This window comes from Pygoscelis adeliae, unplaced genomic scaffold, assembly GCF_000699105.1.
Source record: "Pygoscelis adeliae isolate BGI_AS28 unplaced genomic scaffold, ASM69910v1 Scaffold171, whole genome shotgun sequence".
In the NCBI taxonomy this organism is placed as follows: Eukaryota; Metazoa; Chordata; class Aves; order Sphenisciformes; family Spheniscidae; genus Pygoscelis; species Pygoscelis adeliae.
Genome location: NW_008824186.1, coordinates 8,997,060 through 9,010,355, shown reverse-complemented (window position 1 = coordinate 9,010,355; position 13,296 = coordinate 8,997,060). Strand labels below are relative to the sequence as shown.

The window sequence follows — 13,296 nt, the reverse complement described above, 5'->3', positions numbered from 1 at the left end:
TTATGGAGAATTTTAGGATGTCAAGTTGTTGGGAGGAGCAAGAGGAGCATGATCGGTGGTTTCCCTTCCTCCGCGTTTCCTCTGTTGAGGTGGGTACTCGCAGCACCCGTCAGGGATCAAACAGCTCTGTGTGTCTGGGGGAGGCAGATGGAAGTCAGTCACATCATTGACCACATAACTATGACCATATTGTTGTACTTAAAACTATCGTGTATATCTATCTGACTCTTACCATCAACTACATACAATTTAAGTTGGTTTTAATTATTTTCTGTCTCTCTAGATACCAAGAGCTCCTTCTGCCACAGCATACAGATGTTACAAATATGTTTTTCTAATGAGACACATGGCACATTCCAAAGCAGCACAAGTACTTGTTTTCAGCCTGAAAATGGAATCTTTTGCCTGTTGTTAAAACAAAGTTTGCAAAATGTGATTATAGTAAATAAACCACAGACTTGAGGGTCTTTTTTAAGATTTAGAGTGAGTTCCTAATGATTACTTCATGTTATTTTTAGTGAGCTTGAATTTAGTTTTTACTTTGATTTGCAGTTAACATGAAGTAAAACCTGTCTGATGCTGTACCTTATTCCTAAGCACAGTTTGCAGAGAAGAGCGGAAAAGGTGGTATTTCTGTCTGTGGTTACTAGGATTGCTAAGAAAGATCGGAGCTGCCAGTTCTAGATTTAAACTATTCTTGTACCATTTTATATTCTATAAGCAGAGGAGACTGTGAAGGCAGATTCAGTGGAGAAAGGATCCCAATAAATATAATATTATCCAGATGTTTTTCATTCCATTAGTGTCTGACTGAAGGATAACTCACTAAACTGTGGAAGTTAGTGTCATGGCATATCCAAGCCAAGACCTTAGTAACTTGATAATGATCCACTAAAATTTGAGAACGCTTATCTTCTAAGATGTGAGCCAGTCATTGTTTCAAGGGAATTCAGAAGAAAACTTTCTTTATGGGCCAGTTGGCTGTGATTAAATTTCTTCTTCCTTTTCTGTGAAGATCTGGGACTGTCTGCTTTGAAAGACGTGGCATTTGTTGAGATGATCCTTGAATCAGATCCAGCGTGGTAATTCCTATCTTTTCTCTGTAAATGTGGGAGGTTTTTGCAAATTCAGTACAATATTTTGAATCTGAAAGGAATGGCTTCTGACTTAAGCTGGTTGTGTTTTGGAGCAAAGATTTTGTTTTTTTTTCTAAATCATGGTTTCTGTTGTTATTTTATTCACGTATGATTACATACTCAGAGGTTTATTTTTTTTCCTGCAGCTTGAAGAAGGGTTTAGTGTTTGAGAATCCAAACTGTAAATATGCCACTGTTTTCCACATCAACATGACATGGTTTAGGTTTCGGATACTCTGTCTTGCTTCAGAGTCTTTTCCCTTCTCCAAATAATGAGACTTCGCTTTGTTTTCTTTTAGACTCTGTTGCCATCCTTGGGGTTTTTCCATCTTGGTGTAAAGTTGAAACAACGCCCCTTCTTCTAGCCACCCTCCTACACGATTCACCATTTTGTTGCAGATTAGTCTTATTCCCACCGTTTTTCCCCTGCATAGTTCTGCTCACTGCATGTGGGTCTCCCAGGACCCCTAACTAGGAGCATTGAAAAGCTATGACAAAGCCTGCTTGGCTTACTTGGCAATCCGGCAATCACTCCCAGTATCTCTGTTAGTCACATACTCCCCTCTCTGTGTGCAGTCATGCAACGTGACTTTTAAGCTTATTCCTTAAAAAAAAGAGAGAACAGGTGAGACTAAGCTATAGCTTTTTATAGCTGTTCTTAACTCGCTTTGTGTTAGTGGCTTTGAGCTCTTACCATTTTAGGGTAAAATGGGACTGAACCATAGAGTTTGATTCCAGCATTAAACTCAAACATCAGCTCACTGCACTGAAAGCCCTTCTTCTTTTTTCAGTCCCTTGCAAAAACCCACAACAATCTGTAAAGATTTAGGATTCTTTCCTGTACGTAGCCTCTGTATAGTTTCAGTAAATCAAATATGGGGGAGTTATCATGGCTTACCCTACCCTGACCAGAAGTATTCTGATATTTACACGTGTTTTGTGATGCTAAAGTTTGCATGTGTTTAAAACGTTAGCAGGGGCTTATAGAGCAGTTGTTACAGAGGAAGGGAAGAGAAAGCTTGTTCAGTCAAACCATTTAGAAGAATATGGGACAGGCTGGATGGGAGACTGTCCATTGCATGTGTGTCTCAGGACCAGCTCAGACTGCCAAGACGGAGACAAATTTTGCTGTTCTCACCTGCTTCCATTAGGACAGTATTTTCTTTCCTGCTTTAGAAGAAGGAGATTCTTGTTTAGAAGAACAAGGTTTTTCTTTCTTGATGTTGCTGTCACTGTTGGCTCCCTCTCTGTTTTGCTGTAGCAAAACAGGAGGCTACGAAAAATAGCACAGGAGGAGAAGAGAGGTGGCTGCAGGGAAAAAGTCTCCTCCTCCCCTTGCTCCTCGTTCCTTCAGCAGTCTTGTCATGGATCCTCCTGGGGACCCAGGCAGGCGGGGGGAATTTGATAGCATGGCTGTTTCTTCTAGGAAGACCTACTGTTTTCAGCTGAGATAGCAGGTGTTCTTCACCTCTGAAAGTCAAACTCCGAGCGCAGTGTCCTAGCATTCAATGCAGAGGAAGGATGACATAATTTTCTAACTCCTCTGGAGCTCTTTCCTTTTTGCATACAATTAACTTCCCTCTGCCAAAAATGTCTTGGCCCCAGTGCTCTTAAAAATCCTCAGAAGAGAGACCACTTTGGGGACTAGTTTCTTTGCGATGCATGAGTTAACACTGAAAGTCTGTGATCCCACAGCACATCCTCAAGGACTGCCACACATGATCTCCACATGCCGGTCATGTCCTAGACCGTTCTAATCAAATGAGTGTAATACATTTTCCAGGAAAAAGTTACAAATTGCTATAAATTCTCTGCCAAGTGCTGCTGCCACCATCCTTCTCGGTTATGGCTAAATAAAACAATGCATTTTAATTCAAATGAGGGGGAAAAGCCCAAATAAAGTCCACTCTTTCTCAGAGCACATCTCACCCAGCTCCAGCCCGATCCCCTTGGGAACGGAGTAGCTGTCCAATTTGAAATGGAGAAAATTTCAAAGAACCTGTGGATAGAATATTGACAGCACATGCGATTCTTTACAAGGTGTGTAGTAGGTGAGCAGTGTCCATTTTGCTTTCCACTGCTGTGTACTTTCCCAGTTTACACACGGCATCACTGGAAGACAACTTCATGGCAAGAAACTGAACAAAGGAATGGTGGCATTCTTCATAGAAATCAGAGAGTATGTGTCCCTAGTGAACGACTGCTGTGAGTATGACAGTTTCCCAGGGCTGGATCACTTCATGTGAAGAATTTAATGAGCTGCCAAACGCTTCTAAATGTCAGAAAGTCCAGAGGAAAATGCACAGTACAGAACATGGCACAGACAGAAATGCAGAGACAGAAATTAATTCTTTAGCTCACAGCATCTCCCAGTTAATTTTCCATGACGGTTTCTCCCCTTCCCCACCTCCAGTGTTTTTCAGACTGTGAAATGATCAGGGTTTCCCTAGAGGCACCTGCAGGGTGGCAGGTATCCCTGGGGAAAAATCAAGCAAAGAATAGATCAGGTCGGCTGTATATTGAGAGGATGGATGAGATCTGTTGTGTATGAGAGTATTATGGTACCCATATATTAATGTGTAATCTCAGTACTGTGTTCATTCTTATAGCAGGAGTAAGGGGGGGGCCTCTTCATAGGCTGGTCCAAAATAGCTGTTGTTGCTATTGTTATTACCTTATTTATATTCCTTTATTGCCTTGCAACCCTTCATATCAAGTAAGACCTTAACTGTGTTGGATGCTGTACAAATTAGGAACAGATTGCTTTTCCACAAATTGCTTACAATTTAAGTAATGTTGTACATTTATTCTTGCACAGAGATGTCTTCCTGTTAGTTGTCATCTCATTGATTCTACTCATTCCTCCCTGGCAAAACGGTTCCCATTAAAACATAGCTGCATCAGTTCTGCTGTGGTCTAGAGGGTCAGTTATGCACAAATGGAGGCCTGAGCTCTGCATGTAAGGAATGTAGGATGTGAAAAGCCATCGGATAGTGATAATGTAATGTAAAAATCAATGGGGCTAGTACTGAATTAGCCTGGTTTAATTGAAGTTTCAAATAATCAAGAATATTTTCAGTGTTACTAAGTGAGCAGTGGAGCAGCCTGTACATACGAATTATTTAGAACAACAGAGACAATTATTATATAAGCTGCACCCTGGAGATGAGAGCCCTTCTGATCCACAACAAAGCATTGGCCACTTGAGCTAGGGGGGCCTGACCTATAGCTAATAGTAGAAGTAGGTCCCGTATTTTCAGTCTGGCCCTATTTCCCACAGGGTAAAATGTACTGCATGAAACCGGCATGTCCCGGCATGACCCCATTTTGGGTAAGAAGTGGTTCAGCTAACCAAGGCTGAGCAGTTCCAGTTCCTTCCACCTGCTGTGACCTGCCAGTCTTGCTGAGCACAGGGACAGAGTTTGCCTCTGCAGGTGGGTTTTATCTGTGCCAGCCTCCCACAAGCATGCCCAGGAAGCGATGAAGTGTGCTTTTGCATCGCAGTACAAGATAGCAGGCCAATGTTAACCGTGATGGATTTTTTCCTTGTTTGCACAGACCCTTCATGCTTCTGCCACCGCTGATGGAGTGGATGAGAGTGGCTATCACCTACGCTGAGCACCGGCGCAGTTTAACTGTGGACAGCGATGATATCAGGCAGACAGCCAGACTGCTCTTACCTGGACTGGACTGCGAGCCCCGGCAGCTAAAGTACGTGGACTAAGCTTTATAAGCAGCTAAAGTAATTGTAACTTCTTACAATATTATTCTTACTATATTTCATGGGAGCCAGATCTCAAAATACTATACAGGCAATACATGTGTAACCTTTTAGTACTCCGAGAGATAAAGGAACTTTGGCCAAACACTGCAGCTGGGGTAGAAAGATTTTGTCTTGCCAAAAGTTATGTAGGAGGAATGAGACAGAGAAGGATTGAAATACAAGTATTTGGGGTTTTTTATGCCTCAGCCTTAATTACAAGATTATTCTTTGCTTTTTGAGATACCTTGATGAAAAGTATCAGTACCTTTTAAAATCCTCCCCTCACATATATATTGAAAAGGAATTTATAATTAGCTTGATTCATTAGCACATCATAGATATTTTATTCACGTTTGTAGTCCTTTAAGTTGCTGTCATTAGCACTGGTTTTGATATCAGGGTTACATCTTGAACTTTAGTGCAAGGTAAATTCTTGTTTCTTGAGTGAATTCTATCCCCCATATACCTTTGGGTTAAATGAGTGGGCGGGACACATTAATAACAATAAATAATACTTTTATCATGCTCTTAAGTGATGAAATGATCACCTGAAAAGATAAAAATATATCCTTACTCTTAGAATTATTTTTCTTGAACAACAAAAGCAACAAGAGGCTTTTAATCAGGAGTCCTGGATCTGGTTTTGTTGCTTTTTACCTTTTCCTTCTGGAAGCCAAAAAGGCTCTTGCTTTTTGCTACATCTCTGTCTCCCCATTTGTGCATCGAAGGGTAGTACTTATTACCCACAAAACCTAATGCGAAGCTAAATTAGTTGGTGAGAAAGCTGGTGCAATTAGATGACTGAGTGTTTCGTCGGCTGTAGCTGACTCCTAGTCTTATTCTTAGCTCTCAGTTCCTGCCTTTCTCCTGCGACGTGGTACCTGACCGACCGAGAGTGCTGCCAGTCTTTTTAAAACTGAAGTTACACAGGTGATCCTCAGCAGTTATTTAAATTCCTTGGCTTCAGACTGGAAGGGAGCAGCTGAACTTGGACTTGGCGTCCACAAAGCAGGAGTTGTACGCTTATTCCTGGAACACTTTTCTTCTCCCTTTTCTCTGCCAGTGTACGTGTGCTCTGTGTCAATTAAAGTACAGGCTACTCTGGCTTACGTGTGGATGGTAGGTGCTAGTGTAGGCAACTTTATATAGGCTAAACGAATTTTACATATGTGCCTAATGCTTGCCAAAACCTTTGAAATTCTTTGATGAACAGTACTGTGGAAGACTAAAGTACTTCCAGTCAGTTTCATGGGTTTTCTTTCAGTCTCTCCTTTAGAAAGACTTTTGATTTCAAAACTGAATCCAAACCTTCCACTTCAAAGGTATCCCACTCCATCTCTGCACTGGTTTTTTTGCGCACATTAACATACAAAGCACAGGTAGTCCCTTACTTTATGGATCGTATACCTTAAAAAAACAAACAAAAAAGAAGGCAGGGATTTGGGTGTTTGATTTTGCTGCTGATGTAAGCTAAAAGGCAACACTTAAGAGACAGCCTTTGTGAAAATGGGGTTCATCTCAGTAAGTTTAAACTGAAGCCATAATGATACAGCTATGAAACGAAGGTCTCGATAGACACTCAGGAAGTCCAAAATAATGTAGGCAACAAATAAAAGTGAGAAGCAGGTATAAAGGGCCTCAGCCACACTATGTGGGATATTCAGGCATAAGATAATTCAGTTGCTGGATTGTTAAGGGGTTAGCAGTACTGGCCCAGGGAAGGAGTATGTTAGAGGTTTCTATCCAGTTTGTTGTTATTACAGAAAGAATGGCAATTCTGTAAGAAAACTAAGATCCTTTCACACCTTTTACCTCACCAAACTGTTCCTCCGTAGGGACATACACAGTATGCATTCCCTGCAGGTGAACCAACTTCTGCTTTAAAGTAATGCACGTCATCTTTGTAGTAGAGAACAAAAATCAAAGTTAAGCTTGATCAGGTCTTTGTTCTGCACTCTCTTGCCTGAGTTTTATTTTCAGGGGTCTAAGGATGTTCTGTGATGTGTGGTATGAGAGAAAGAGCATTGTCTTTTTGCTGCATGAAAGATTTAAACTAATAGAAAAAAACACGAGGAGAGAGCAGTGCCTCGTTTCCAGTGCCCATTCTATGATCCTTTAAAGCAGTCATTTCTATCTAGCCATTACAGCACATTTAGCGGAAAAGGAAATCTTGGAACTGAAGCCAAATTTATCCCTGGCTTGCTGTGTGACTACAGGCAAAATGCAACTCGTTTTTCCTCATGATGCACAGGCTAAAAGTCATATAATGATAGTTCCTTGCAGTGGTGATGCATCAGGTAGGGTATGTTGAAATCCCTGAAGGAGAAGTTGTGCAGAAGAACAAAGTATAATTAGTTCAACCTGAAATTCAGACCTCTAATATCTATTCCCTGACACAGGCTGCTTGGGCGGTATAGTCTTCCACAACAACTGTTTGTGTCTTAGTGGATGAAGCCTTCTAAGAGGATGCTCTCAGTTTATGTTTGCCAGACAATTTATAAACATCTTCGGTACTCACCTGTTACTGGTTAAATGATAATACAAGTGGGGAAATGCCAGATTGCAGAGAACTGTGTTTCTTTTCGACCTACTTAAATACAAATGTTGGGACTTTAATATTCAGTTATTATCACACACTGCCTTTTTTTTTTTTCTCTTTCTTTCTCCTCACTGCAGGCCAAATTTAAGTCACTCACTACCAGTAGTTATAGTAGTAGTTACTGCTTATGAAACCCAAAGAGCACACCTGGCTCCTGCTCCCTCTTCAAGCTATCCCTTCCCAAACTAGGACCTCAGCCCTATCCCTTTCCCTGCTCTCTGGGCTCTGCCTCCCCGATGTCTCTCAGTCCACCTTCAGTTCTTCAGTTTATCCCCTGGGCACAGCTGAGCGTATGTGGGAGCTGCTATCTGGGCAACTGCAGGGGCACAGGCTTTACTTTAGGAAGCGTGCAAGAGTTTGCCTCTCTTCCCCACAGGATAGCAACTCGCACATGAAAAACCTGCTGCGGTTACAGCTGCTGCAGAGCAGTTGTGCATATGTGAGCTCTCCCCCCCCGGCTCTTGTAGGATGCTCTTAACTTTTATCACACTCTAAAAGAAAAAGCTACTTTGCATCTATCATAGAAGAGCGTGCTGTCACGCTACTGCTGCAGAACAGCAAGTGTACAGTAACTTCTGTATGGGCTGAGCCTGCGGGTCCCCCAGGAGTAAAGTTTACAAATTATAACTTCAAATTCTTGCGCCTGAACTGGCCTCCTGGCAGCTCTACACGAAGAACTAGAGTCCGTCTTTTTGCTGAGTCTCTCTCACAGCTCTGTGCAACTGTTTTGTTTTGCCGTTCGCTCTGCAGGGCTCGTCGGTGAATTGTCCCCCCACCACCCTTGCTCCAACAGTGCCTGTAAATAGCACTGGGTGGAATCATGCCTGTTAGCAAAATACAAACAATATGCAAAGACAGGTACCATTCCTTCAAAAACTTTTATTTTCTGAGGTTCACTGGATTTCAGGTGATGTCATTTTATTTCACTTTTTTGCATAGGATTCTTCTCCTCCTCCTCCTCCTTCTTATTATACAAAGTCATTGCATCATATTCTACATAATATTGTAGCATGACGATAATGTACCAACTACCTTACTAGAACAAGATTATTAATTGACTAGCCTAGCTCTAGGATTTGTATATGTCTAGCATTAAGCCTTTTGCCTTACTGACCTCTTGTGCGCTGTACTGTATGTTTCCTAATATCCTAATATCTGGGTGCTTCAGAGATCTTGTCTTCTGATGTACTCAGCTGTCTCGGAGACACATTTTATTTGCAGATGAACCTCAAAAGAGCTAGTGACTCCAAGACTGTCACTTTGCTTCCCTGCTGACTGTTCCCCAAATTGTACCCTGATGTAGTTCCTTTCCGAAAGCAGCTGCGGCAAGATGCTGGTTTCCCCTGTACAATGTGACCAGTCACCAGGCTGTGGAGGGATCTTTGTTAAGTCAGCATATTGTTCAGAGCATCTGCTCACCATTTGTCATCCACCATCAATGCAAGTTCAGGAGCGTTAAAAAATGACCAGCTGAATTAAAACTTGACTAAGATTCGTCTTGAATCTCCTACGTGAAGTGAGGAGTTGTTTAGTTATCTGGCAGGCCGTACAAAGTTTCCAGTGGAGGTTAGCCTTGTTGAGAGAATCTCTTTTTTTCAAAGGAACTTGGCAGGCTGATATCTCACTCACTGAGAGTTTGCACAAGAGCCTGTGTTGAAAACCAGACAACGAGTAGAGAAGGCATTCACCCTGAATAACATCAAAGGGCTGACCATATCAATGCCCAGCTGAGATAGGGAACACCTCCAATCTGGCAATGTTTCTTCAGTGAAGCAGATACACTTCCAGGTTTGGAATTCAGAAGTCTCTGAGCAGATAACCAGAGGATTTACAGTAATCCCTGGACTCCTTCCAAATGAGATAAAGGTCATTTGATAGTCATCTAAAGGATAAGGATTTAATAGAGCCTCATAGAAATGTTAACGCGCTTCCTTTTAATGAGGCGTTGGAAGAGTTGAGAATGTTCCACTACCTAAATTTGATTTCGATTCCTTTTTTTTTTTAACTTTTATTATTTTTTTTCCAGAAAAGAATAAGGATCATTGTCTTCTTTCAGAAACGCCTTTTATTTCAAAATAATAGCTAATCTGGTAGACAGATAGCATAATTGTTTCATCCTAGAACTACACTGGTATTTTATTAGATACACTTTCCCTCCACCTCTTTCTCCTCCTTGCAATATGTTTTTGTGTATGTTTGATGGACTATCCTATAACAAGCAGGAAACTACAAATATGATATACAAAATGTACACGGCTAATTATTTAAAGCAACTGGGTTTTGGTGGGGTTTTTTTTGTGAGAAGTAGAACTAAGGAAACCTGGTTGCTGCAGGTTTGCAGCCTGTGACACCGGTCCCACCACAATAACCTCATGCTGCGGTAACCCCGGTTGCTCGGTGTCCATTATGGTATGGGCATATTCTGGCATCCCCTTTCTGTTTTGCTGGCTAGGATGTAGCAGAAGCGGTGCTTGGTCCAGAGTTACCCCTGTAGCGAGAGGCTGGGTGAAAACCACCGCTCTTGACAAGGAATAAGGATTTCTTCCTGCCTTTCCCTCGGAGAAGGGCACTGATGAGGTTTCTCTACTTGGACACCTTTTTTAATTTTTTTTGCAGTGTTTACATGAACTTACTGTCTTTCTCTAAGAACTAAAACTTCTATCTCCGGTATGAGTGAAGTTAGCCAGATTTTTCAGAAATGATTATGCAGTGAGGAAGGTATACGATAGGTAAAATCATGAAAATTCATGAGCCTGACTTCTTAGGAGACGGGGCTAAAAAAGAAGAAAATAATCCAGAAAATCTTTTGTTCTTCACAGACCTGAATGCTGCTTTAGTTCCTTCCGGAGACTGGATGCTAAGGCTGCTACTGAAAAATTCCAGCAGGATCTGGGTTTCCGAATGCTAAACTGTGGAAGGACAGATCTGATCAACCAAGCAATCGATGCACTGGGACCTGACGGGGTTAACACCATGGATGATCAGGTATGCCATATAACCACACACAAATTCTTTGCGTGAACAAATTGCGTGTTCCTTTCCATGTGGCAAATCAATACACGAGGTCGTTAAGTGTTAGTTGCCTCTCCAAGGCTTTTTCTAATTCTAGCTTGTGTTTTAGTCTGCAAACGTATCCCTTAAAACCCCAAAAAATAACCCCCCCAAAAGCCAGTCAAAGCCTAGAGTGAATTGTTTCTTTATTGGCTGGAATGCCTGTTCCTTGGATGGTCTGCCTCAGGCACTGATGGAAGACAGGTTAATATGCTGGCTGCAAATGGAAAGTCTGACATTGTCTTAATGCTAAGACAATGTCAAAACAAAGTGGTTTTTGCCAGTGACACTCTCTTCTGGTTCAACAGCCCAAATCCAGTCTGGGTCAGTGATGAGTGACCAAAAGGTGTTACTGTCTGATGGCTTTCGGGCTGCCTGTGCGAAGTGAGTTACGTGTTAGTACAGTCTGGCGTATAAGAAACAGCACCGAGAACCCCAGTGGAATTGGTATCAGTCAGTATTAGCTTTGTTGAAAGTCCATCATGCTGATGTGTCTGTTTTTTTCATTTTCACCTGTTCCCTGCTCAGCTACATTGAACCACAGGGACTTGGTAATCTGGGGAGGAGTCTTTAGCTGCTTCTGCTTGTGCTGTCAGTCCCATCAAGTAACAGCAGCCTGTTCTCTGGGGTATCATTCAATGCATTGAATTAGCTTTTAATTAAAAAAAAACCAAAAAAACCCAAGCTCCTCCAAATAAACACTCGTTATAGCTGTCAGAGCAATGAGAATGAGCTGTCATGTCTCGGAAACAATAGGATATTTAGCAGTAGGAAGGATTTACGTTCAAGTAGAGGGGTTTTCTCATAAACAGCACTTTACTGCAGTAGCATTTCAGACCAAATTCTGAAACTGGCACGTCTTCCATGGTACTTTCCTCCATCCTGCAATTTTGAAGGTAGTGTGAATGTGTATACAAATACGAGCAGAAACTATTCGTGCACAAGCTGGTATTTAGGTATGTAGTTGCCTTATTTACATATATCCAATACAAAGAGCTTTGTGGTCACAGAGGTGGGATATCACATCATAGATGCCCTCGATACTGACTTTAATAAAGTGACAAAGGTAGCAGATTTATATTACGAAGGTCTGCCCCTTACTTCCTTTTTTTTTTTCATAAGTTTTTGCAGTTCTGTTTATGTAGCCCTGAGGCCTTTTGTCTTCTCGAAGCAGATTATTTTGCATTGTGAGCCTTGCGATCCTAACACCACCGACACTGGTGCCGAGGCCATCACTTCTTACTGCGGGATGATTTTTACTTCTCTTCAGCCAGCCAGCAAACTGGGAGCTGTTTAGCTTTTGTATGCGTGAAGACCCTGCTTTCTGTAGGCAACTCATTGGAAAGTTTGAGGAGTTTCTGCTGTCACTTATTTATGGTCTCATTGTCATCCTGTTGATGTCATCCTCTAGCCAGTCTTACTGTGAACAGGGGGATCGTAGCGTGCTGGCGGCTCCGTCTTCTTTGCAGAACGCTGCTCCCACGTCTCCAAGCAGTGTTCTGGCACTGACCAAGGAAGGCGAGACAGGCTCCCCCTGGAGACACTGTTGCTCTGAAATTCTCCACTTAAGGGATTCTGGAGCAACTCATCTCTGCAGCTAAGCAAGTGTCCTCCATTGCGCTACCAATCCCAGAGAGATTTGGATTTAAATCCAAACTCTAGCAGTGACTCTGCCATAGCTGGAATATGAAACCAAATCTGAACTTTGCAGCTAGCTGCTTTTGCCCTTCCTGTGAAGGAATAAGCCAACACCAGTATACCCAAACTTGGGAAAACTGACGTAGGCATGGCCACAGAAAGCACGTCTCTATGCCCTGTCGTACGACAGAACATTTAACACTGGCACCTGGTAAAGCTCAGTTCATATATCTTGATTTCTTTTGGTCATGATGAGTCTTCTCAAAACAGTGCACAGTAGGCAGGCACCCCTGAGGTATCGCAAAGAGGTGGGACCATCTCTCACCTGCCAAGTACAGCAAAAGTTTTGTTGCAAATCCTACAACTGACAGAACTGTTGGACTAATTTAACATACAGGCTTTAGATCCAGGTTCAGGTTTTGACCACTCCCAGAATGTGAGCATGTCCAACGTTGAGGTGTGTGTTCAGACCCACTTCTACGTGGATGCACATGGAGATATTTTTAGAGAGAGGGAGAGAATTCGGAACATATCTTCAGAAACTTGAGTCTGGAGCAGGACCCTGTATTCACTCCCAGTGGGTACCAAGCAGCACTCTGGTTTCACAGGATTTGAGGTGTTTAGGAAAACAATCTCTTCTTCCCTTTGCATACTGAGGAATAAGCAGGGAATGCAAAACTGATATTAAAAATAATTAAAAAAAGAAAGGTAAGGTAAGTCTATACAAACCTGGTAGTTTTAGAACCCTGACTGTGGCAGTAAATATGGGCTTGTGCCTGCAGACACGAGTTTTGAATTCTCAGTTAAGTTTACTTGTCTATAATGAGAGTGGATCCTCCCAAGCCCCCAAAAGTCAAACCCACCCATCCCCCCGAAACATCTTTGCAAACATGTGTAACTGCCTCAAATGCTTGGAATTGTGGCTGTTTCGAAAAGACGCCTTTGCAGATACGAGATCAGAACTCCTCAGTGTGAGATGTAATTCTATTTTACGATACATGTCCGTCTCTAAAGATGAAGCTGTATTATTACACAATGAGCAGCAGAGATGCTGCCTGTGAAAAACTCAAACACTCACAATAATTAAGGAGGGGGGAAAGCCGTAGGAT

General features: G+C 42.1%; 1 protein-coding gene across 1 annotated transcript in view; it reads left to right on the top strand.

Annotated features, from left to right (window-relative positions):
- Nucleotides 1-13,296, top strand: part of ABTB2 (ankyrin repeat and BTB (POZ) domain containing 2) — a 133,163-nt gene that overhangs the window by 105,186 nt on the left and 14,681 nt on the right. Inside the window, exons 4-5 of the mRNA XM_009334552.1 lie at nucleotides 4,695-4,847; nucleotides 10,318-10,483. Coding sequence (XP_009332827.1) covers nucleotides 4,695-4,847; nucleotides 10,318-10,483 — 319 coding nt within the window. The remainder of the gene's footprint in view (nucleotides 1-4,694; nucleotides 4,848-10,317; nucleotides 10,484-13,296) is intronic.